Below are 26,367 nucleotides of genomic sequence, written 5' to 3'. Positions count from 1 at the left end.
CTTGATTTGCCAACACTAGACTATCACTCCCAAGGGGAAATTTTTTAAATTATTATTTAAATGTTTTTATTTGACATTTGAACCTGGTTCATTGCTGTATCCCTCAGCACGTTGGTGGGCGGTTTGTAGAAGCTTAGTAGCTATTTGTTGAATGAATGAAGAAGTGAGTGAGTGAATGAATGTGTGAGTGAATGCCTGCATTTGCACCTGTGGGAAAATACACTGCTACAGGATATTCCCCTGGATTCAGTTCCATCATGCTGGTGTTTCTTAGCCATGTAACCCAAGCTGGAGAGGCAGCCTGGAGAGGCCTGCATCAGCAGAAGGGCAGAGAGGACAAAGAACGTTCCCATAATGGTTGGCACTTGACTGTAAGTGCACGCTGCTGGCAGAACAGTCAGCAGTGGGAATGAGGGAGAGGCAAGGAGCCGCAGCAGAAGCACTAGGGGGGCAAGGCTGCAGATCCCCAAGCTGATGGCATTATTGGCAGGAAAGGACTCTTTCTGCTTAAGCCCAGACGCATGGGTGTGGCTCCTTTCCAAAGGAGCCTTTCCTTTTCTTTCTTTCAGGATTACAGAATAAAAAGGAATTGGTAGGAAATACAGATGGACAGATGGACTGGTGGATGGATGGATGGAAGAACAGACGAGTGGGCATTCAACATGGCGCCGTGTAAAGAGCTTTGGTCTTGAATGGCAAAACTAACAGCCTGCTCGCTCCCTGAGCCCAGTTCTGTCATCTGTAAAAAGAAAATGATACGTCCTGCCCCTCCCTAGCTCTAAGGGCCATCAGAAAGCTCAAAATAAAAGCCAGACACCTTTGATCAATCATAGGGCTTCACAGCTGTAAGGAATTACTATCTGGGTAAACTCTTCCCCTCCAAAGACTGCCTGTAGTCCCCCACATTGCAAATATATTATGATTAAAGTGCAAGAGTAAGTCAAAATCTTAGTAAACTCTGTGATCACTTTGGAATTCCTCCAACGAACTCTGCATGGATTTTTTTCCCCCTCCTCTCAGCTCCCAAGCCATTTTTCTTATGTTGGAGGTTGCCAAGATTTTATGGCTATTTGGTTATCTTATCCATGCAGATGGTTAGCATTAATTTATGCTGAAATAAATCTGCAAAACCTCATCTGTCTTATTGCTCTAGAAGCGTTAGGTATAAGGCCTAAAAAAAAAATCCTAATGTATGGCCTCTAAAAGAGCTGAGGTGTGATCTGCATGCTTTTTATTCATTTTGACTTGAAATTCTTCTTTCTATCCCTTGATATTTACATATAAGCAAGTTAGGTTGTTTGGTATTAAAAAAAAAACTTATTTCTATGACTCTTAATACATGTGCTTGTCTCAAATTACTGAGAGTTGCTTTGTATTGAGAAAAATTAGGCTGTGATTTATCATCCAGTGATAAATTTTGAACAGCCCTTTTCCATTTTAATTTACTTTATTGTTTTTTGGAGGTACTGGGGATTGAACTCACGACCTTGTGCATGCTAAAAGCATGTGCTCTGCCACTGAGCTGTACCTACCTGCCTCCTTTTTGATTGTTAAACATGAATCACTAAGGCACAGTACGTGAGTCAGCGACCAGGGATTCAAACGCTAATTAGCTGTGTGACCTCGGGCAAGTCTCTCAGCCTAGCTGAGCTCCATTTCATCACGCAGGTGAACACCTGCTTGGGGGACTACTGTGAGGGTGTGTGTGGAGTACCTGGCGTGTAACAGCACTGAGTAAATGCTATTAGGTAGCACTGTTGTTGTGGTTGCGCTGATGGAGGGTTCTGTGTGAGAGATTGGCCCAGATTTTCCTTTAGAGCAAGTCAGACCTAAATAACAGCTGAGCCCCTGCTCTCTGTGCATTGCCTGATCCCTGAATTGCTTTGCCCCCTTACTCTTGTGCTGTTTGGGGGTTTTTCAGTCTTATGCTCTGGTGTTTTCTGATGGCTCCAGAAATTCATTCAAAACATTTCTACAGAGTGATTCCATCAAGTTGACCTGACTTGTCCTAAAAGTCAAAGGGACAGCTTCTTTCTTGCTGTGCTCCAGGGCTTGGCTGATTGTCCCCAGGTGCCGGGCTGTGGGACAACAATTCTCTGGGAGAGAGTCTCCTGCATCTCCTAGCTCACCCAGGTGCAGAAGACGCCAAAGACCAGGTGGCTGGATGATGACCGCTGTCATAAAGTGTAGGAAACTTGATTCTGGTGCTCACTGGGCGCACACAAATCCAGCTCCTTTGTGTCACTTTCTGTGGGCTCCTTCTGAAGAATTTTAGGTTCTGCACAAGGCGAATGGTTTGGAGACGACTATATCTTAAGGCTTTCAATTGTGAAGCAGTTTCCCTCTGTCTGTCTGTAGGTGTTGGTTTGAGACTGGTTTGTGTAGGTTCCAACTTGCAAGGCAGATAGTCCTCCTCATGTGTGGATGCCACTGACCTACAGTTCATGCAGCAACCTCTCTGCGCATCACCAGGTATCAGGAGGGGTTGTGATGGAGCCTGGGATTCAGGAGTTGCATTGGGGAGCCAGCAGGGCCCATGCCGTTGACCAGCACTTCAGGGGCCATCATGTTAGCGCCAAATGTTTTATACCTTATCATCTTCTCACTTAGGTGTCCAAGCCAATGGTTGCTGACTGAATTCTCAAGAGCACCTTGCACATTAGAGGTATTAAGAAAATGTCTATAAATCCTACCTAGCTCGGCAGTCCACACGACTCATAATAATGGCTCTCGCGCTTAGCGGGCACTTACGGCACGGCACACACCATGCCAGAGTGCTTTGCTCAGATGAGCTCGTCTCACCCCCCAGCTGCCCCGGGAAATAGATGCTGTGAGCAACCTCATTTTACAGATGAAGACGCTGAGACCAAAGAGCTTAAGAACTTGCCCACCGTCACAGCCAGAAAGCAGGCGCAAGGCTTTGGCTCCAGGGCGGTCTTTAGACAACTTCTGGGAGGTGAACCGGTGCTGTGAGGTGAGACGAGAGGATGGGTGCCAAACTCAGTTTAGCTCAACCTTCCTTTGAAAGAAACGGACTTTTCTGCCCAGAACGGTCGTACTGCAGTTAGCGCGCAAGAAAAATGTTCTTCACGACTTTAGAACTTAATTGAGAACTAGTCCAGATGCAGTCTTCCGATACGCACGCCTCTTTCGTCACACCACGGCCGCGTTGCCCGCTGCTTAATGCTATTGGGGAGGGGGTGAGGCTGTCATTCTGTGTTTCCTGCTTGCAGCCCGTGTGTGGAGGGGCAGGAGTTCACATTTGAATTTAGCAACAGTGTGGTCGTGTTTTCTGTGCGTCACTTCCCGGCATGGCATCCGATGAGCCTTATAATTCTCAGAAAGCCCAAAGGTGCCTGGTTATTTCTGTGTCTGTCAACCGGGGACCCCATGTGTGTTTTAAGGCTATTACAGCAGAGGGGAACCTTGGAGACCCGGGGCCCCTCCGTTCTCCCATTTTGCAGAGGAGACACAAGCATTCAGGCAACTCATTGCGCTGGATTTTAACTGTGGATGAAACGTTTGCTGTTAGAAAAGCAGCTTCAGAAAAATTCCCGGAGCTCTCATCCTGGTCCTTGATTTGGCCGTAGCCAAACTTCCTTCCTCCCTAACCCGCAACCTCAGGGCCGTAAATCACCCACCACCTCCTATAACGAACGTGCTTCCTTCTGGTAGAACCACATTTTTCTGTTGCTGAGGATGAGGCCAGTGACTGTTCTCTCCCATGTCAAGCAGACAACGAGACCCTGGTTTGTGTGTTGTGTGCTGATTAAGATGAGCAAGACTCACCCCCAGCATCTGTGAAGCTGAGGACGAGGTGAGCTCCGTCTGTTCAGGGTTCTCTCATGATCCATTTAATGACCTTTTATGAAGGACTCACTGTAATTTTGTGATGAATAACAGTAACTGTACTTACTGGATGCTTCTCTGTGCTAGGCACTGTGTTAAGTGCTGTCTTACATCAGTGCCCAAGACATCCCAAGGCTAGAATGGGTGGGGGAGGCAGCTGGTCTATAACATGATGGAGAGTTTCGGGCCACCCTCGGAGAGGCAAAGCCCCAGGAAGGCCATCACTGGGAAAGCAGAGGCCAGCACAGGCACCATCTGCGTCCAGCTGGGTCTCTGTCCCCAGCTCTGCCCCTGCACGCCCTTTCCCAGGCCCCTCTCCCGAGCAGGTGTTTCTCTCCACTTTCTTCTCTTTACTGTCCCTGTCCCCCCCACCTCTCATACGCATCACTTTCACAAAATGCTCCATGTATTTTTTTTTTAAATACTACTGTGCAGAAATTACAGTTTAGGTCAAAAACAGGTAGATTCCATGTGGGAAGCTAGATGAGGCCGTATGAAGTTCTCGAGAGTATTTTTAATTTGTCTAATAGCTGTTGTCTCCCCATTCAGGTAGGCTAGAACCCTCGTGACTAAGGTGAGGATTTAAATATAAATGATTCTCCTGTAGCCACAGGAAATCAAATGAGCAGAGAAACCATTGGAAAGAAAGAGCAAGCAAGGTTTAGTTTTCATTAAAATAACACGGTCCCTATAAATAAGGTGAGAATCCGGTTAATAGCTTTCTATTCAAGAGGAGGCGTGACACTCCAGAGACGTGTGTGTGGGAGTCCTTGAAAACTGAGACCTTCCTTTCCACTTACATCTTCTGTGCATCCTGAGGGCTGAATCACTTCATCTGTAGTTCTCTTTTCAATTAGCTAAAACCATTGTTACCTTTTTAAAAAGTTATCTTCCCTGTTTCCTTCTTGGGTAAGAGTAAGTTGGCTTCTGACTCCAGCTCATGTGAAAAATGGAAGCATTAAAACCAACATTCGAGGCCTTCCTCTGGCCAGTCACGGAGAAAACAGAAACGGCCTGCTTGAAAAGAGGTAGGAATGTCTTAGAAATTTCCCTGGAGCACAGAGGCCCTACAAAAATATTTATTGTGGCACTGTTTATAATAGGGGGTTGTTTGGATACCCAAATAAACCATGTTATATCCAAACTATGAACTACTAGGCAACAATTAGGAAGAAGAAGGTAAATCTGAGTCACATCTGACTGTTGAAGAAAAAGCCAGTAGCTAAAAAGTCCTTTCCAATACTGCATAGCATAAGAAAATTGCAGTATATCTTCTGTGGGCGCACTTCTGATAGACCCATATGAACGTACAGAAAATAGTCTGGGAGGACTTACATCAAACTGAAATCAGTGGCTACATCTCGAAAGGTAGAGAGGGGACCAGGAATAACTCATGGGTGACACCCTCAGAGTCCTGTCCTCCTTGGTCCTTGGAGCCTGAAGCCTGAGAACTAGGCTCCTGGGCTGAATGCTCCCTGACCAGCCTGGTAAGCTGGGCCTTGGGGGTGGCTTTGCCCCACCTCTGAGGTCAGGCTTTTGTTCATCCAGGCAGCGTGTGCGACTGTCTACCTGGACAAGACACAGTGTTAGCCTTGGGAATTAGCGTGACTTCCAGTAACAGCTAACGGCAACGTGTCAGGTACTGTTCTAATCGCTTTGTCCTCACAATGAACCTATAATGTAAACACTATTTTTATTTACATTTTAGAGGAGGAAATTTGAGACCCAGAGAAGTTAAGTCACTTACCCATTGTCACACCACTAGAAAAAGCCATGTACTTAAGCTACTATTCAATACATAGGACAGCCGTACGATTTATCCTCCAAACTGGGATGCTTTTGAGAATGAACAGGGAGATTAATACTTATGCAGGTCAACAGGCATGAGCTGGGACTGTTCCCGGCAAACCACCAGGATGTGTGGTCACCTAAACTGCACTGTTTCTCGACCCTGACAGAATGGTGCCTGCCCTCCTTAGAGTCTGCTGTTCGGGGGGGGCGGGGGGGGGGGCGACAGCCTGTGGGAGTTACAGGGAGCTTTAGAATATGGCAGCGCAGAGAAGGGCCCCTGCTTTGGTTTCTGGGAATCAGAGAGGGCTTCCTGGAGGAAGGAACAACTAAGCTGAGACTGAGGGATAAGTAGGAGTTAGTCAGACAGAGCAGAGTGTGTAGTGGTGAGAGCTGACATCGGAGGGTTACCAAGGCCTGAGTCTAGACCGGACGTCTCTGGCCTCAGGCACACCCCTGCTCTCCAGGACCTCAAAGTGAGATGTGGATTATAGGGTTTATTTAGGAGTCTGCAAACATTTTCTTAAAGGGCCAGATAGTAAACATAGGCTTTGGGGGCCAAGAGGCAAAACTGAGAACGTTGTGTGGGAACTTATATAACCATTTAAAATATGAAGATCATTATTCGCTCTACGACCGAAAAAAAATGGCAGGGGAGGGGGGCCGGGGGGCAGATGATTGGATTTGGCCCTGGGGGTTTATGTCAGAGGTTATATGTTGCCCAGGTTTAACTGGCGTATCTATTCAGCAGAATGCTTTGCTGGATATCACATAGACAGTGGGGAGGCAGCTTAGAATCAGGGACATGATGCAGCTCAAACCCCAAAGGCCCAGCGGCCCCATGCTCAAACTCAGCGCTGCCACTGAGCAGCAGTCAGCCTCCCACAAGCCGCTTAACCTCCCCCAGCCCCAGATTCCTCAGCACGTGAAAGACAGCGGGCAGCCCCCAGCTTCCCAGGGCTGCCGTGAGGACCCAGTGAGAACCCATTGGTTCGCGCCTTCTTTCCTCTTACTCAGCACATATTCTGGGCCAGGCGCTGCAGCCGGCTCTGGGCGGTCAGAGGTGACCCTGTAGCCAGGACATCATCCACAGGTATTTTTTTTTTTTAATGTGTTTGTGGTGGTCATTTCTATGAAAACTCTGGGCCCGTGATCAGAAGCACAAGCCCCTGTCCTGACCCAGCTTTGGTGGAGGGAACGAGTTCGATGTAGAATGTGTCTTCGCCTGAGTCGTGGCCGGGGGTTCTACCTGGGATCATGTTTACTTCAATAAAGTGATGCCTGAACGTGGCAGAAGGGGCGGGAGGCTCTTTGAATCCCTGGGATAAAAAGACTGAGGCGTCACTAGAGCCGTTCGTCCCTAGGCATCAGTCCTGGGTGAGTGGGGACTGATTAAAGCTGGCTGGAGTCGTCCTTTTGTATCAGAACTTTCTCTGTGCCCTTAGTCAGAGCGGCTTTCAGTCCTCAGCTTTGATGTGGGAATTAGAGTTCCTCGGACCTGAGTCAGACTCCAGGCCCTGAGCTGCAGAAGTTGGGAGCTTCCACATGGCCGAGAGAGTTCTCAACAGACCCTTGGCAGGGTGGGAAACAGAGCAGCCAGAGAAGACTCTGGAAGCTGGGCCTTGAGTCAGCTCTTGGGAAACTGCAACAGCAGGGGGCACGGGGAGTTCTTTGAGGCTGGATGAGCTTTCGTCACATCCTGGCATCATCACTTACCAGTACATTGTGTAACCTTGAACAAGTAACAGGGCTTCTTTGAGCCTCAGCTTGCACCCACCTGTAAAATGGACATAGTACTGCCCTCCCCCACCCTGGCTTGTGAGGACTAACTGGGGAAAATCACTGACAGTGAGTGAGTGAGAGCTTCATATGTGCAAGCTTTGGGCTAAGGGCCTCATCTTGTCCTCTTCAAGGTGCTGTGACGTGATGGTACAGAGCCAAGAGAGGTTCCATGTACCAAGAACTTAGGCAATTTGGTTCGAGAATCCATATCCTAGATCATTAGGTGTCACTGCCCCGTTAAGAGAGAGAAAACTCAGAAAAACAGAAACGTAATTCTCAGAAACATGTGTTGGGGTGAGGGGCGTGGAGTTCTATTTCTTGAGCAAGCATTTCCTGGGCAGCTACTCTGTGCAAAGCCCTTGAGACATAAAGATGACAAAGGCACAATTCCTGGCTGTAAGGAGGGAGCTTCCGACAACTACTTAATCTTGTCTCTAAACTAATGATAAGAATGCTTCCTCACTCTCAGTTCCACCCCTTGTGTGCTTGAACTTAATAACAAGTCACTTTTAAAACTCTGTGCCCCATCACAGTTGTCCTTTCTTGTGCATATCTGGTATTGCCCCATAACCGAGGTGACTTGGATATGACGCTTGACAGTGCAGTCACATTCCTGCTGGGACTGCCAGGGACAGTGGGACAGCCAGGAAGAGCGAACAGGATGGGTAACGTTCTAGGAGGCGTGCAGACACAGAGGACCTCGTGTAACTAAAGCGGGTGACTCCCCCACCCCAATTCTGGCAGTGGTGCGGGGCTGAGAAAGGGCTGCACAGGCAAGGCGCTTCTTTGCCTTTGCTGGAGCAGTCATTCCCAATGTACGCAGCACAGAAGCAGGCCCGGGGAACCTCTGGGTGTGTTAGATAACCATCTGCACAACCTTTGCTGTGCAAAGACCCCAACTGGTGGGGCTTGGTGAACAGTTTCCAAGCCTTCTGTTTTGCTCCCACTCCATCTTTTTCCTTTTTCTTTTTTTTTAATTTGGGAAATTTTTGAAGATAAAAATGTAGCATATGGTATAAAAACACCTTTTACTCACTCTCCCAAATGAACAAATACAGCATTTTGGTGTGTTTGCTTCAGCTCTTTTACAGGTACGCCATTTAATAGAAATAAATCATCATCAACGTAGAAATGTTTTAACCTTCCTTCATTCCCCTCCTCTCAACCTCGTATTACACATTTACTATATAAATGCCAGTCTGTTTTTACACTTGAACCTCCACTCTGGGTAGCCATATACAATACATAGGATAGGTTTGTGTTTCAGAATTCATATAGATGCTGTCATCCTGAATACATGAGCCTTCAGTTTGCCTCTTCCACTCAACCTTGCGTTTTGAGGTCCAGCCCTGTGCGTCTTAGTTTAATTGCTGTATTGTTTTCCATCATAGGACTGTGCCACATTCTATTTCTCCATCTCTCTGTAGATAGACGCATCAGTTGCTTCCAATTTTGGGTCACTACAAACAGCATTGATTTGAACACTCTGGTGCACGTCCGCCTCCGGATGCACAAATGTAAGAGTTTCCCTGCAAACGGTGTGTCAAGACGCCCACCAGCAGTGGGCGAGGGCTCCTGAACCCTGGTATCCTCCCGGCCACTTGATTTGGCAGATGTTCTGCATATCTTACCAAAGAAATGATCTCTCTATTGAAAAAACAAAATGTAAAACAAGGGGGAAAAAATAAGGAGCTGGCACCGAAGTGTCATTAGCCTGCCCTGGGGCTCTTAAGAGATTCTGGCTTCCTGAGCCTCTTCTCTTTCTTTCCTGGGACTTTTCAGCCTCTAACACAACAGCTTTGCATGTCGGCTTTAGCCAAGTGAAGGGAGACTCCCTACAGCAATTTCACCAAGTCTTGACTTTCTTACTCTGGGTCATTTGAAAATATCTGTGCTTCATCTCCCATCTGCTGTCAGCGCTTGGTCCAAGTCTCATTACCCGCCTCTCACCTGGATGGCTGCCCCTCAACCGCACTGGCCTCCTGGCTTCCATTTCCCCCCGTTTCAAGACTTCCATTCATTTTATGCAATCATTTATCAGTCCATTTACTCATCCATGATTGACTAAAGCCCTGCACTGTGCATCCCTGTGACTACGGTTCTGGCCCCCATTACCTGTGGGGCCAAATCCAAATGCCTTAGCCTGGCCTTCAAGGCGTTTCACCACCCCAACTCCAGCCCCTTCCCCTGGCATCACCTCCACCTTTTGCACCCCAGGCAGCCAGTCTGCTCTCCCACAGTTCTCCAGACACTCCTGACAATGTTCTCGTGCTCTCTGCCAAGGTTCCCAGTCTTCACTTGTTAAACACTTTGTGGTGGCTGGAGGCTCAGCTCAGTTCCCATCTGAGGAGCTTTCCCGGGGGTCCAAGACAGAACCGATCTTTTCCCTTCTCTGCTCCCACAGAGCTTTGCACATCGTTACCCATCTTGCCAGCTACTGTGTAAACTCTTCCAGAGCATGACCCATCCTCATTCACCTCTGTAGCTCCAGGGCTGAGGGTTGTGTCTGGCATATAGAAGGTGCTTAATTAAAGCTTTTGATGACTCTCTCCCACCCCCTTCCCTGCTGCACTTCCCAGTTCAGCGCAGGCACCACTACCATCCAACTGATTGTTATTTGTTAAGGAATTTTTCTGTTGAGCAAGTTAGTGCTGGACACATGATTGAAGGTTTGTTTAATCTTAAAAAAATTAATTAGTTCTTAAAGAGTTTAACATAGTGTGTGCCAATGACAATTCTCTATTTTTGATCAGACTATCTTATCTAAAGCAAGCATTCTACTTAGAAACTTTTTGGAGTTTACTTTTATTTTTAAAAGTAATTCAACTGAATGTTATCAAATGTTGAGGTCTGTAATTCAGATTTTGCTAATTAAGATCAAGCTTTTCCTAGTCCATATAATTAGAGAAGAATCCTTGCTGGCTGTCTGGCCAATCTCAGTGAGGCACCGTAAATGACCGGGCTGCATTTTGTAAGCTCACTGGTGCCAGAATGACCAGTTGCATCAGAATCTCCTAGAATGTGGGTTAAATACAGATTCCCAGGCCTCACCCTAGCTCTAATGACACTGAGAACATGATGGGGCCTGGAAATCAGTATTTTAACAAGTGATCCAAATAGACAGTGAGACGGAGAACCATAGATTCGGATCTGTGCTGTCCAGTAGTGACATGTGGCTATTGAGCACTTGAAATGTAGTCAGTCCAAAGTGAGGTGTGCTGCACGTGTGAAATGTACCCTGACCGTCAGGCTTGGTACCCTCAAAAAGGAAATACCTCATTAATATTTGTTAAATACTGGAGACATGTTTAAACCACACTATTTGGGATATACTGAGTTAAATTATTAATTTCACTTGTTTCTTCTTAATCTTTTAACATGGCTGCTAGAACACATTAGATTACAAGTGCGGCTTACCTCGCATCCTTGTGGGGCAGCGCTGGTCTGGGTGGACGCACTGAGAACACGGTGCTCGTCTCCTGGTACATTTCCGACAGTTGGTATTCATTGTCTATTGGATGAATGAGGCTGATGGCTAACACATGGCTTCCGCTTACCTTCTGTGGGACCTCAGACAGGCTGCTTCGCTTCCCTGGCCTCAGTTTTCTCATCTGTGAAAGAAGCAGAGTAACTGAAGTGCTACAATCTGCTTCCAGTTAGATCTTGTCAGTCATCTGGAGACAGGATCTCAGTCCTCCACTTGCAGGGACTGCGGAGCATAGCGCAGCGAGGGCAGGAGGTGATGGTGTCCCCGGCTCACTGAGTGGGGAGGTCGGCAGCCTCTCTGGGAACCCTCTGTAACTTCATCTTCCGTTGCAGTCCTCCCCAGATCTCCTCGGGGCTTCAGTTAGAACCAGGAACAGTCCTGCCGCAGAGCCCATCTTTCTCACAGCTGTCCCCACATAACTTCTGGAATTTACTATTCACTTTTCTCCCATCACACATAATTTATGACTCAACTCTAGAAATATCAGATTAAACATCAATGGGTTTTTTTTTTCCCTCCTACATTTGCTTTAAAAATTATGTATTCATGAGGCAGTATGGTAGTCATAAGGGCAATTTCCCAAGTCAGATCATCTGGGTTCAAATCCTGCCCCCTACATCTTTCTAGTTATGTAACTCTGGGCAGAGTACCTCAATTTCCTCATCTGTAAAATGGGGATAATGCTAATAATGAACTCATGTAAGATGGAGAGGGTTACATGAAAATAGGATATGCAAAGTAATTAGCATGGTAATATATTATTATACATAACTGATTATATATCATAATTCATACATTTATGATTATGCTACTGATTGCATTTTCAAAACCTTTATTCCATACCCACTCTATGCCAGACATTACTGGGATAGTACCCAGTATCCTAGAGAAGGAAAGTTTTCCCCCATTGTGGCAGCTTTTAGGGAAAATAGCAGAGAGAAAAGATGAAGGGTCTAAGCAGCCGTAGATTCAGGAAGGAGAGGCCATACAAGCTGGCCAGGCACAATATACACACCACCGACAATAATAACACTACTGAACACCTGCCACAGACCAGTCCCGTTACACATTCGCTACATGCACAGTCTCATTTCATCTTTATAACTACTTCCTTCGACACGGATGGAGAATCTGAGTCTCAAAGGCTGAGTCCAAGGTTGACCCACTACCGAGTGGCCGAGCTGAATCCAAACTCGTCCCTTCTGTCCACAAGGCCTCTGCTGCTTCTACCACCTCCACTTCTCTCTGTTAAAGTGCTGGGATCATTCCTTTCGATGTGTTTGAGAATCTTCTGTTCCTATAATAAGATATTTTCTTCCCCCACATTACTGAAGACCAGGCAAAAACAAATCACTGAGGTTTAAAGCCAGAAGACCCCCCTCTTTCTGAGAAGTGCACCTCTCGGGCATGCTGCCTGGGTGGGCTGTCCATGTCGCATGCAGTGTGTAGGATGGTTAGGGGTGGGGTGGTTGGCTGGGCTGCCTCGGTTTGTGGAGCTCCCTGTCACGCAGGAGTCTAGCAGAGGCTAAAGGTGCAGAGGTCAGGAATGTTCAGCACTGAGATCAGCAAGGTCCCTCCAGGTGAGACTTTGAGATGGGAAGTCAAGATGGGGCAGGGAACTAGACAGGAAGCTGGGACCTTGATCACCCCCTGGCCGTTCAGCACATTCTGTCCTAGTGGGACTGGGCAGGGAAGGAGGAATCTGGTGCCCACTTGGGGCTGGAACGTGGCAGGGGCTGAACCCTGGCCACAGACTGTCCTACATACCCCTCCCCAGTTATGGCCACACTGTTTCTCCTGGGGTTGGGGTCAGGGTAGACTCAGCATGCACTCACTCATGGGAGCCAGGCTGGGCCAGGGCAGCCAGGACTCACAGGTGCACATACCTGCCAAGGTCACCTTGGATTCTAAAAGTCCATCTTCTACTCATTTGACAAACAGGCTGAGAATTCTTCTCTCTTCCATTTTCAGAGATCCCTGGAGAGAGTTTCTCTACCTTGGGTAAGTCATGATAGTGTCTCATTCACCTTGCCCTCTTACAGGCTGTCTGTGACCCACTTCAAAGACACCCTCAGGCCAACACATCCTAGGCGCTCAGTAAATAATAACTGCTAACAGTTGCTGAGTGCACTCTGTGACAGACACTGTTCTAGGTCATGCACTGTGCAGCTTCATTGAATCCACCCAGCAATTCTGTGAGAGTCCACAATAGCCCTAATTTATAGATGTGGAAGCTGAGGCACAGAGAGGTTGAATCCTTTGCCCAAAATTGCACAGCTCGCCAGGTCAGAACCCCAGATGGCCCTGAACCTGTGTTCTGAATATAGACACAAAGATACATTGGAGGACGGGGCCCGGGGGACTCCTCAGGGTCCACCAGGAAGCTTCAGGAAAGGCTCAGACAGTCATGCGTCCCAGGAGGTTGAACGACCTCCAGCCCGCTGCGGCAGATCATCTCTCTTCCCTGCTCCCTCAGCTCCTTCCCAGATTCTGTCCTGCCTCATCAGTGTCTTAAAGCCCACTGGAAACATTTGCTCATCCCCCGCTGTTCGTCTTGGCTGGTGTTGGCTCAGACGGTACAGTTTGGACATGTCTCCAAGGGCGGACAGCAGGGCGGCAAGAGTCGATAATGGATTCCAGCAGGTTGGACACCGTTCAGGTCTCATGTGAGGCTGGTGTCCGCGTCCTCCTCGAGTACTAGCAGCTGCTGGGTGCGGCTTCCCGGGAGGGGCTTGGGTCCCAGGGTGCGAGGGGCTGGGGGGCTCAGCAGGTGGGTGGTCACGGCTGAAATCCTGGCCGCTCAGGCTCCCCAGCATCTTCCCTTGTCATCGTGCCCTCCCAGGCCTGCTGGTTCTTGGAAACTCACACGGGCATGACTGTCTTTTTGCTCCCCGCTGCATCTGCTGCAATAGTGTCAGCCCACAGTAGGTGCACAACAGGGTATTTGTTGGTGTTTGTTGAATGAGCATTGGTAGTTCCTGTCTGTAGTCTTGCTTGGCTGACACACGGGTCCCCTGGGCTCCAGACTTGCCTTCCTGTCTGCTTCTTGGATGTCTTCATTGGACGCTGCCAACTTAACATGCCAGAGAGTGAGGCAAGCACTCCGCTCACCTCTCCCACCTCAGCAGATGGCAGCCCTTCCTTCCAGCAGCTCAGAGCAGAATCCTCAGAACCCACGTGGACACGCTCTTTTTCCATGCCTCGTGTTCAGCCCATGCACGATTCCTCTCAGCTCTGCCTTCAAAACAAACCAAGAACGCGACGGCTTCTCCCCACCCCCACTGCTGCCTCCTTCCTGCAGTCTCGCCTGGATTATCCCAGCTTCCACCCCTTTTCCCAGCAAAGAACATTCCAAGGCTAAGCCAGAGCTGTTCTAGAACGTAGATTGTTTCATGTCAGTCCTGCACTCACGCCTCCACCTCACAGTGAAGGCCCGGGTCCTCCCCATGGCCTGTGAGGCCTGGTGCTCACCAGCCCTTCCAGGCTGACTGCTTCTTCCAACACACTGGGCACACACCAGACGCACGCCAGGCACACGCCCGACCTGGCTTTTGTCTTGCTTTCCCAGATACACTTGTGGTTAGCTTCCTCACTTCCCTTTGGGCCCCTGCTTAGTAATCACTTTTGATGCTTTGAGGATTAGTGAGTTAACATGTGAAAAGCATTTAAAACTGTGTGGTAGCTTTTGTTGCATTCTCATTAGGGACTCCTGGGGCCTAATTCATAGCAGACGGTCAGGTTGGCCAATGGGCCACATGTCCAGGGCCTGGCTTGACGCCTGGCACCAAATGGGAACTCCAGCATCTGTTGAACTGAAAATGCAGAGTGAGGCCGTGCACCCCGCCTCTGCCCCCCGCCTAGTGTAGGCCATGAGAACTTAACAGTTTGAGAAAATGCTGGGAGCCCATCATTTCTGTGTCTTGTGGAGGCAGCGTTTCCTGCCTGCGCCCACTGGCCCACCAGCCTGGGGAGCTACCCCTGCCTGGGTCACTTTACTCAGGCCTGACCCTTCCTAGCTCCAAGCTCAGGGACATTGAGGAAAGCCAGAGACGAGGCCTTCTGGCAGGAATCGGACTCCTGACCAGGCTGACGGGGTGGCTGAGGGTGGGGAGAGGGAGCAGGTGACAAGGTGGAGGCAGCCTCCCCTGCAGAGATGACCCCTTGTACTGGGCTCTGCCACCCTCACCTTTGGCTCCCAGGTTCTGCCCAGGCCTTCCGGAAATTGCTGCTGGTCAGAGGAGGTTGGGACCATGGGCCTCGGCTGTCACAGCTTCTGGCTTTTCTTTCTCAGCCGCCCCGGGGAAGCTTTTGCCCCGAAGTCTGAAGATGAAGGTTGTGGCCCGAGTCTCTTGGTCTCTTTCTAGGGCAGAAGAGCCTTGTTAATCTGCTCTGTTTGGAGTAGCTCATAATTTGAAGCAGCTGCTGTCCCCAAGCAAAACCACTCTGTGGGTGTTCCAGCCTTTCAGAGGTCTCCCCTGGTTGATTCGACCTTGGCTGTTAGACCCTGAGACTCAGAGGGAAATGGAAGGTGGTCGTTTCTGCCTCCCTGGGCCCCCTTAGCCTCTAGGACCATCCCCAGCCGCACGCAGAGCTGCGCACCCAGCTTTAACCTCAGGGCACTTGATCGGGGGTAGTCAGTGCCTGGGTTTCTGCCTGTTTATGCCCCAGTATGTTGAAAAACAAAAAGCATGGAAGGTACTCGTGGATAAAACTGCTCTGTGAAACTTCCCTCCTCCTCAGCAGGGATGACCCAGATGTTTGTCAGAGAGGCATCTCGGCTGCTGATTAACCACACACCCTTGATAGACAAAATAGAGCAGTGCTCTGTCCCTGCGAAGCTTGCTTTGGAAGGATCCTGGTTTGGGTCATCTGGTTTATGCAATGTTGTTATTTTGTGAATGGGAACATCATGGCCTGGTAGGTCTGGAGTCAGGGAGACCCAGGTTTCAGCTCTAAATCCATCGCTTACTCACTGCATTTATTTCACCCCTCTGGGCCTTCATTTTATCATCTCAGATTCGGGAGTGATGATATACACCTTGCAGAATGTCTGTGAGTACGAGGGACCGTGTATGTACAGAGCCCAGCACATAGGTGCTCAGTAAATGGGAGCTGTTATTCATTGACCCAGGCAACTGCTGTTTATTGAGTGCCAGCTGTGTACTTGATGGGGAATAACAGTGGCAAAAATCCCTGCCCCTGTGGAGTTAACATTCTAGATGGGGAGCCAGACAATAACCAGATAAACAAGTCAAATAGGTAAGTCAGGAGGGAAGGTCGCAGTTTAAACAGTGTGGACAGGGGGAAGGCTTGCCGAATAGGCGGCATTTCAGCAAGAACCTAAGGCTGAGAGGGGGCTGGCCACGCAGACACCCCTGGAGAAGCAATGCCGGCCTCGAAGGGGAGGCTCACCCGCCGTCTCTGCTGCTTTTGACATGAGCTGTCCAAAACATGGTCTCTGAGCCCCATTGCCTGGCCTCTGCCCCTTCATTTCTGAGCCTATTGACCCACTGAATCACCCTCTGCAAGATCAACTGTGTCTTTAGGGAGTTTGTCTTAATAATGGAATTAATCAGACTGAATGTTATTTTGAAATGTTCCAGGGAAAGAAAGAATATGTGCCACTGTAGGGCTTCCAGATTTGAATGTGGAGTACTTGGGGCAACGTGTAACTGAAAAGGAAGAGGAGAGCGGGGCTGGGGAGGGAGGGACAGAGTCACTGCCTGTGTCTGAACTGAGTTCAGTTTCTAACCTCTGACGATGGAGACTGGAGACAAAATACAGGATAGTCCTTCTCCCCTGCCTCTTGTGATGCCAGCTCCTTCTCATCATTCAAATCTCAGTGCCAATGTCACCTCCTCCGGGAAGTCCTCCCTGACCAGCCCCACAGAATTACCTTCATAAACCTTGTCACCACCTGAAACTATCAAGTGTTTTTAGGTTTGTGGTTTATTATCTTCTTTAGAATGAAAGTGCCAGGAGGGCAAAAAACTTGTTTCCCTAGAACCTAGACAAGTAGTTGGCATGTAGTAACTGCTCTATGTTTATTTGGTAAATGGGTGAATAAAATCACTACATAGAGCTAGGGGAGGAGTCACTATAGACCAGTGTTTTCAGACTGCAGGTTATGTCCCATTAGTGGGTTGTGACAGCACTTTAGCTGACATTTTAAAAATTGAAATAGAGAAGAATTTAAAATACCAGCACATTACATGTGGTAAGGGTAAGTTTTGTTTTAAGAAACATATATACATACATACATGCTATCTATATGGAATGACATACTTTATTTCTCACTGTGGAGTAGTCAGAAGAGTTTGAAACTCAACAGTGAATTCTAAGTTTTCTCAGGCTTGATCTTCAAAAGGAACATTCTTCTCTCAGAGACTGTAAGCCTAGTCACATAAAGTTTACATTCTGGGGCCCCAAAGTAGAACTTTAAGAAAAGATTCCTTTGTTTCCTATTAACTGAAAAAAATGAATAACTTTCTACTGTAGAGGGGACCCAATCTCCTAAGTCTCTCCCAACACACATGGGGTTAAATTTACACACTCACTCACACATATACACAATCATAGATACATAGCCACCAACACACAAGCACGCAGACACGTGCTCACACACGTGCACACAGACACGTACACTCTGTGCACACACAGACATGAACACAGTAATAGTCACAAATACACATCTATACGTACAAACACACGTACACACAGACACATCCACAGATATAGACAAACATTCATGTATACACAGACACAGAAGCAACACAGACACAGTTACAGACATGCACATGCACACACATACACACTTATATCCACACAAGAACATCCCTGTTCCGTGGAGACTCCCAGGCCATTTTCAGATGGGCACCCAGGCAGGGGCGCCTGCAAAGCCCAGCCTGTCCCTGACCAGTGTCCGTGGGTGGCTGGACTGGGCGATTCCCTAGGCTTTGAAGGTGGGCAGACTTGTCTTCCAACTTCTGCTTACTGTCTGGGCAACTTCGGTCAGGTTCCTCCGTCTCACGGAGCCTGATCACCTTGGGCAGGATCCCTGAGAGGAACTAAGATCTGTAGGAGGAGCGTGGGCACAGGGGCTGACAAAGCTTGTCACAGGCTCCCCCTGCCTCCCAAAGCTGTATCTGCCCTCTCAGAGCCTGCACCACCCTGTGCTGTCCTCTGGGGCCACTCGGAAGCCAGGCTGGGCTGTCCCTAGAAAACTACTCTCTCTGCCAGTTAAAGATCTCCCTTTGAAATGACATCTGTAATTTCTTGTATGGCTCTCCCCTTACTTCTGTGTGATAAGGATCAGCTCCCCACCTGCAGAAGGCTCTGGTATAAGGATCCCATGATGCCTGAATTGGGGCCCCCTGCGGTCTCCCTGGGGTACAGTCGAAAAGACTGTGTCATTTTCACTTTCATGGTTTCATGGCCTCTGGCCATAGGGAAGAACATGCCAAGAGTCGTGAATGTAGGGAGAGACAGGTCACCAGGATGGAGTGAAGGCAGCAATCATGGTCCAGGGACAAGGCACATCCAAATAGAACAGCCCGGATGGGGAGAAACAGCACATCCCAGGTACATTTTCTGCTCTACATTTTGCCTCCAGAACACCACAAAGCCACAGATGTCAGTGACAAAGAAACTGAAAAACAAAGACATGCATTAAACGTAACCAGAAGGCAGCAGTTTGTCTTCTGCCTGGCGCTGCCTCCTGGCCCTCCCAAGCTGGCGTCCACATGGGGGACCCGTGAGCTGTTCTGCCCACTGACCTGCCACACACACCCCCCTCAACAGCTCCATGGCCACCTCTCTCTCCTCTGCTTCCTTCCATCGTCAGCCAGAGCACATGGGTGTTTACTGAGGCTCTGATACGTGCCCGGCACACGCCAGGCGCCTTTGGGGTCAGGAAAGTGAAGGAGCCAGTCCCCGCCCTCCCGGAGGTTTTCGTCTGGTGAGGGGACAGATGTTACCTGAATCATGACGCACCCACTGCCCAGGAGACTGGTTTCTCTGCCAGCTCAGGGTAGGGTCTGGGAGGTGGCGTGAATTGGTTCAAATGAAGTGGTTAACTGGTGACATCCCATTTACTCCTTACCACCTCCCTCTGAGGGAGGGGTTCCAGCGGCCTGCCAAGGAACCCAAGTCTAGAAAGAGGTAGGGCTGGGATATCTGGTCAACACGTGTGGTCCTTTCACTTAGAACCAGTCACAGAGAACCACGTCCTGTGCAATTCCATTTCCATGAAATGTCCAGAATAGGCCCATCTGTAGAGACAAAGTAGATCAATGATTGCTTAGGGCGGGCGGACGGGGGGAGATAGCTAAGGGGAGGGCTGGTAGGTACGGGCTCGCTTTCTGAGGTGATGAAAATGTCCTAAAATTAATTGTGACGATGGATGTTCAACTCTGAATACTGACGACCACTGAGAGGGATGCTTTAACATTGTATGGCATGCGGATTTTATCTCAAAAAGCGGTTTTTAGATTTTTCTTTTAAAGTCGAGCCCTCTTCTCCTCGGCTCAGCTGGCCTGTCCCTGCAGCTGGGGAACAGCTGGCTCAGGTTCTGCTGTCTCTCTGCCTCAGGCTTTTAAGTGAGGAGAGCGGGGGAGCGGAGGAGACGCAAGACGATTCTTGCACGAGTGATGCTGTCTCGAGTTGGCCTTGGCTCTAGACCCGGCAGCGGCTTCCAGCGGGCTCCTTCTTGTGTGGGTTCTTTGGAGACTTCTCAGTCCCCGAGGATCTACCACCTTCATTTTCCTTAAAGAGGCTCTATCCCAGCTTGTTGCTTCCACCTTGTTCCTCAGCCCCTGCTGAGGACCTTGCATCCCACAGTTACCCTGCGGTTAGCCCAGGGATGAGCCTGGTGGGCCCTCCCTGAGCAAGGCCCTCATCTGGTCCCTGGGGAGCCACATCCATCCCTTCCCTGATGAAGCCCCGAGAGGCAGCTGCTGTCCAGTTCAGCCAGCGTTCTTATTTGTTGTCAAAGCTGCTAAGAAGTCGATATGGCCCCTCACATGATGGGAGACCCATCTATTAAATTCTTCAGTGATTTCAAAGCCCCCCTGCCCCCACCACCCGCCATCAATTTAAGATAAAGGGGAACCTCCCAGCCCTCTCACTTGGGTGTGTGGGTAGGTGGGATTTGTGGCTCTTCAACAGCTCTGTACAGTAAACCACTCTAAAATTTCTTCCCATCTCTTAAAACTCAACGCTTTTGTGTTGATGTGGGCAATTCTGGGTGGGACTGTGGGTCGGGGTTAAGAGTTGGGCCACTCAGTTCCTAGTACTCACTTTGCAAAGTCCACCTGTAGTCCAGTACCTGCTTTGAATCGAGCCATCTCGTGTATAATGTAGCTTTGCACTTCATCGGAAACTTCCATTTTAATAGCCTGATCTAATTATAAAATATTTGTCAGGGAGGGAGAACATGTTCTCACATCTTCCCCGGAGCGGCTGTGGCTTGTTCAGTAAAACCGAATAGATGCCAAGATGGGCTTGTCCACTGAATACATTTCCTGAGATGCCCCATACATGCTTTCTAAAGATGTCCTTTTTCAAACGGTGCCTGCAGTTTCCAGATGGATTTGATTTTTTCACTCATTTATGGATGAGTTTCCTCTTGTAGGAGGTCCCAGTGTTTTCTTGTCCCACCGACACACCACTTGAATAGGTTATATACTCAAATAAATAACAAACACCTTTTTTAAAAAAAAAGAAAAGAAAGTCGATGTTCCAGAATTACACTGGAGTTTTGACCTGTTTGTTGGCACATTTATCCTGAAGTGTCTAGCAGGGATGTTACAAGAAGATGGTAGAAAATAGCATTAGAAATTACCCCCCCCCTTTCCTTCCTCTGTGAATAAACAGGCAGGCTTATGTTTTTTTGTTTTTTTCAGAGTTTTTTGTTGTTGTTGTTGTTCTTTTAATGCCCTTAGTGTTGCTTTTACAGTTGATCTTGGGAAGGACCCAAAGACAACATCAGCCAGTTTATAACTGAATCCAAATTGAGGGGAGGGTGTCAGCAATGGGAAGTGAGTTTATTCTCCTCTCAGCCATGTGCAGGGTCATTTTTCAAGCACTGCTGCAGGGTGAATTACAAGAGGCTTCAGAGGGCAAAGTCGAGCTGGCAGCCAGGCTCTTTGAAGATGAGGGATGCTTTCGGAAACAACTTTGAAGGGAAATAACTAAAACACAGAACCTTGATGGAGACCTTGCATCGCTTGATTCCGAGTTTACCTCAGGCTCAGGATCTTACTGGTTTGCCCTGTTTCTCTCCAACAAGAAAAAATGTGAAGCCACAGCGGATGGAAAAATCCTCCTCAAAGCTTCAGTGTGGCCCCCTTGGTGCTTTCTCTGACCCCAAAGAATTATCTTTATGGGAGGTATGGGAGTGTTGGCAGCAGGCAGAGGCACGAAAGGAGTATCTCAGGAAGAGCTGAGTCTCACTGGAGATGTGGTGATTGGGTCTGAGCATAAATTAGGATTGGGCTGAGTTGGGCCAGGAATGAGCTGTCAGGATGGAAAAGTTGCCCTGAGAGTGTCTGTTTATCAAGCACTCCGCTGTGTATAAGGCACTGCGTGAGCGTTTTATACAAATAGTGTCATTTGGTTTCTATGAGGTCAGTACTGTTATTACTCTCATTTTACACCCGTGGAAACTGAGGCACAGAGAAGCCCACCTTCCCCCATGGTCCACAACCAGCTGAGAGGTAAAATCAGGATTTGGAGTCTGCCTTCAGAGCCCGTCTTTCACCCCTCATCCTCCCTGATGAAGTAAGAGGCAAAAGAAACAGAGGATACCTTTTGATTGTGTGTTTGCTGTGTGTCTGATAGAAAGCTCCTCACAGCAACCTCATCTCTTAGCTCCCTCTTCAGGGATGAGGAAATTAGGACCCAGAGAGTTTAGGTAACATGTCTAAGGTCACACAGATGGAAGGTAGTAGAGCTGATATAAAAATCCAGGCCTGTCTGGTTCCAAAGCCCACACAGCCATCTTCTCCCAGAGCCGCTGAGCTCTGGAGAGCTGCGGGAAAGCATCTGGTATGAAGACCACTGGGCAAATCTACATTGATCCGCTGTTAACCCTCAGAACTACCGACCCAGAGGAATCCCAGTTTGCCAGAGCCTGGCTCCCTCCACAGTCCCTCTGACAACACTGCATGGACATTCTTAAAGCTGACGTCATTAGGCTTTAAGCCTCCCTGCTCTCACCAGCACAAACGGCCCTTTCTCCGTGGCTGAATGGATGAGGGCCGTTCCTCCCAGTTTACGGGGTGATGCCAATCTGAGCTCTGAGCAACGTGGCTGGGTACTTCTTGTCGACCATGGGGGCAGGGGGCTTATTATTTTAGGGGACAGTCTTCTATTGTTTTGTGCAAGCAGGCCCTGACTCCCAGCCTCCCACTGTTGGACCCCAAGGTAAGTAAGAAAGTGCGCTTGATAAAGGACCCCAGCCCGTAATTCTCGTAGCTGGGCAGTGAGGACCCAGAGAGAATGTGCTCTTGTGGTTCTCCTGGTGGCCAAGGAGCACAAATTGTGCCTTGTCAACCAGCCTGGCCATGCTGTTCTGGGAGCTCAGCCTCTGCAGACACAGGTCAGGCTGCGTTTACCTCCACCTCAGGCCCCCTCAGAACTCCAGGAGTTATTCGAGCACGTGGCTAAGTCGCATTCATTCTGCTTGGGCACGTGACATGGCCTGACTTTCCAGTACTCTTTAGTAAAGACCAGTGGGTGCGTGTGTGTCTGTGTGACAGAGCCCTCCCCGACAGGAATCGGCCGGGCTAGCACAGCAGCCTATGAGTGCGTCCTCTGAAAGGCGGCTGCTTACCTGCCTTTGACCGCTCTTGAGTGCTGTAGGTACATCTCCCAAACCTAGGTGGGAGCCACCTCCTCCAAGTATGCCTAGCCAGATGCAAGGAGACTGTTCCCCTCACCCCTGCGTAAAGATGAAAGAGAGCAACCCACACTCTGAAGTTTACTCTGCAAGGGTGTCTAACGGCAAGTAGAGGGCATGTGACAAGAGGGGATGCCTGGCTCTGTGACTTCCTCCCTGGGGAGCCCTGTGGATGACTCACATCCTCTAGACCACGTCTCTGTCGCACGTGGCTGATTCCCTGAAGTCTGATCCCAGTGGGATTTTGTTTCCTGTTCAAGGCCTCTTTTTCCCAGCACCCCTTGATGCCGCAGTTCTGGGTCTCTCATCGTGGGATTGCTAAGAGGTTTCCTCCACGCCCACGCCTGTGCAGAGCCCACCCTGAGAACCTAGGAGCCATGGGCGTGGCTGGAGGGTACACATATCGGTTGCATTTTTGCCAGCCCGCCCTAAGTGGGCCCTTTGTGGTCCTTCAGGCAGCGGGTTCTCCTTGTAGTCAGGATGCTGTGATGTTTGGGGAAGCTGGGCAAAAAGAGCTGTTTCTAAGTCTCCCCAACCCGTCATGTGCTATCAAGGTGCCTTGTGGGTAGCTCCGTGACCCCTTGTCTCCCCCCAAAAATGTCTTGGAACATTGTGATTTGTCCAACCCAAGTCCAGTAACATGAGGCTGTGCACACACACTGATGTTTCTGTACATTCTGGGAGGTCAAAGCACATGAAGAAGGAGCACAGAGGGGGACCCCTCAGGGGAAGCCCCATCCCTGTGAGCAAACTGACCCCAATCCCTTTTCGGAGGACTTCCTGCTCCTTCTCCCCAAATGCAGGGGATGAGCAGATGGGGGCGCCGGGGGAGAGGCCCCAGCCTGCGAGGTTGTGGAGCTGAGTGCAAAGCCTCATCTGCTCCCAGAGAACCCTGGGTGGGCCTCAGGCAGTTTCACCCTCTGCACACTGGGGTTGTCTTCCCTGCCTCTGTTCGCTATCCGAGCTGGGCTGAGGCTTGAGGGACCTTAAGGGATGGATGGTAAAGAGCATGAAAATATACGAGATGCTTGATAAATGTCAGGAATCGGGTTTGCTTCGATGATGGTGGTGACAATGGTGATGGGCTCTGCCGGACACAGTGCTGTTTGACCTTTGACCCTGGCACAGCATCCAAAGGCTCCTCTTCCAAGTGAGCTTTGATGGCAATGGGAAACGCTACATAGCAACAGTTTGTATGACTGTATAGGGTAGCATGTAGTTGAGAGACAGCATAGAACAGTATCAGAAGACTGCCTGGGTTCCAAATCTGACTCCACTACCACCCAGCTCTGAGACCTTGGGCACATCACTCAGACTCTCTGTGCCTGAGTTTCTTTATCCCTACAAGAGCAGTACTTCCATCATAGAGTCCTCGGTTTCAGAGACCATAGGCTGGAACTGGAGACCTAGTGTTCAAATCCAGACCCGGTGCAAACTCAGAGTCTCTGACCTGGAGGCAGGGCTGTGGGAAGAGCCAGTCTTGAGTCTTGGGTGCAAATCCTACTGAGACCCTTGACTTGCCAGGAGTCCGTGGGCAAGTTCTGGCCCATCTAGGAGACTTGGAGTTCTCATTTGTAAAATACAGTACAGGTCACTTCTCAGGGCCACTGTGCAGGATAAAATAAGACTCTGTGTGACATAAACACAGCTCCCACTGAGTCTGTGGTCATTAGGTGCCAGCCACCCAGCAAAACACTTCATATTGTCTCACTTAATCCTCCCTGACCCCCATCAGGCAGGTATTATTATTGTTCCTTACTTTATGGGTGTGGAAGCTCAGATCTGCGAGGTTAAGGAACAGGGTGTTGGAGGTGCAAGTTGAGGGATGCTGCAGCCTCCGTGCACCGCAGCCCCTCCCCACTCTCACTTGGCTCCTGTGCCCCCCCCCCCAGTGTGAAGCCTTGCCATCTCGTGGAGCCCACCACTTGGGGAATATTGCGCAGGGATGAATGGGTCTGGGGTGGCAGGCTGTTGCTGGAATAAATGAGCTCGTGTGTCACGCCTGTCTCTCACTGAGTGAGCATCAGCCTATGAATTCTCGATGAGCTTACCCAACGGACGGCAATATTGGATCAGCCTTTCAATGGATAGCCTTGTGCTCACTGACAATGAGCAGTCAATAAAGGACTGTTGACTGTCGGCTCGCTTACCCTGCTCGGGCTCAGGCGTGGGGTCCCTGCCAAGCCTGGAGAAAGGTGCAGCCCCAGCCCCAGGCTCCAGTGGATCTGGTGGTGCTTAATTCGCACAGGGGGTGCCAAGGACTCTGTGACCCTATTTAGCATTTACTTTCACACCTGCCTTCTCAAAATCAGCCCCCAGAGCCAGCATCACAGACACCTGCTCTAAATGGGGGCTCATCCTTGTCCAGGCCAGAGGAACACCTTGGGGGTCACAGTCACACCTACATCCCCTCTGGGACTATCCCCATTCCCTGTTGTTTTAGACGCAACCTCGAATACTGTATAAAACTGCCTGGACCCCAGAGCTGGCCCGCCACCGCCCAGCTCTGTGACTGTGGGCCTATCACTCAAACGCTCTGTGCCTCAGTTCCCTCATCTGTAAAATGGGGGTGATAACCAGTGCCCCAGTACCTCCTTCAGGAGTGCTTGTGAAGGAGTTCAAATCTGGAAAGGGCTGGCCCCGGGCCGTGCACATAGAGCGCACCATAAAAGTGTTCATGAGCTTCCTCCATAAATACCTGCTCAAGATCAGTGTCCGCTGTTGTCTCTGAGCTCCGTGAGGGCGGGGTGGCTGTCTGTCCTGGTCACTGCTGTGTCCCCAGTACCTCGTGCCCGGTCTGACCTATGGCAAGTTCTCAGAAAGTACCTGCTACAAGGGTGAGTGAGTAAATTACTGCTCCCAACTTGATGGGTGTGGAATGGGAAGAGCTGCTGCCGAGCCCTTTAGAAGTTCTAAAGGCCGAGAAGGAAACATCTGGGGCTGCGTTAGTTTCCTATGGCTGCTATAACAAATTACTACGGATTTACATCTCACCATTCTGGAGGTCAGAAGTCTGATGTGGGTCTCACTTGGCTGAAGTCAAGGGGATTGTAGCTTCAAAGGACCCCCTGCATTCCTTGGCTCATGGCCCCTCCCATCTTCAGAGCCAGCAACACTGCTGAGTCTTTCTCACATCACATAACCTTGATACAGAGTCGATACTGACTCTTACCTCTTTCCCATTTAAGGGACCTTTGTGATGATACCGGACCTACCTGGATAATCCAGGATACCCTCCTTAAAGTCAGATGGTTAGCAACTTAAATCCATCTGCTGTCTCAGTTCCCTCCCCCTTTGCCAGGTAACGAAGCACTCACAGGCTTGGGGAGCAGCATGTGACCATCTGGGGGACTATTCTTCTGCCTACCACAGGGACTTCCACTTGTTTAGGAAGATGGGGAAGCTAAGGCAGAAACTCTCCATTTAACTGCCCCCAAACCATTTTTGGAGGGTCAGGGTCTTAGAACCAGCACCTCCTTCATGGTAGCTCTTCCTGAAATGCAGAACTCCAGACTATGCTGTGGTGATTCTCTAGAGCTAATGGTGGGTGCCAGTAAATCCA

The 26,367-nt window shown here is 49.4% G+C and overlaps 1 protein-coding gene across 4 annotated transcripts in view; it reads left to right on the top strand.

Annotated features, from left to right (window-relative positions):
• The window catches only part of CHST11 (carbohydrate sulfotransferase 11), a 245,495-nt gene that overhangs the window by 180,616 nt on the left and 38,512 nt on the right, over positions 1 to 26,367 (top strand). For 2 of the 4 annotated variants that reach the window (XM_045506976.2, XM_045506977.2), the window contains exon 3: positions 12,878 to 12,907. The exons of the other annotated variants lie outside the window; for them this stretch is intronic. In XM_045506976.2, the coding sequence (XP_045362932.1) occupies positions 12,878 to 12,907 (30 nt within the window). The remainder of the gene's footprint in view (positions 1 to 12,877; positions 12,908 to 26,367) is intronic. 4 annotated transcript variants of the gene reach the window in all.

This window comes from Camelus bactrianus, chromosome 12 (assembly GCF_048773025.1).
Source record: "Camelus bactrianus isolate YW-2024 breed Bactrian camel chromosome 12, ASM4877302v1, whole genome shotgun sequence".
NCBI classification, from domain to species: Eukaryota; Metazoa; Chordata; class Mammalia; order Artiodactyla; family Camelidae; genus Camelus; species Camelus bactrianus.
This window is presented reverse-complemented; position numbering and strand designations above follow the sequence as displayed.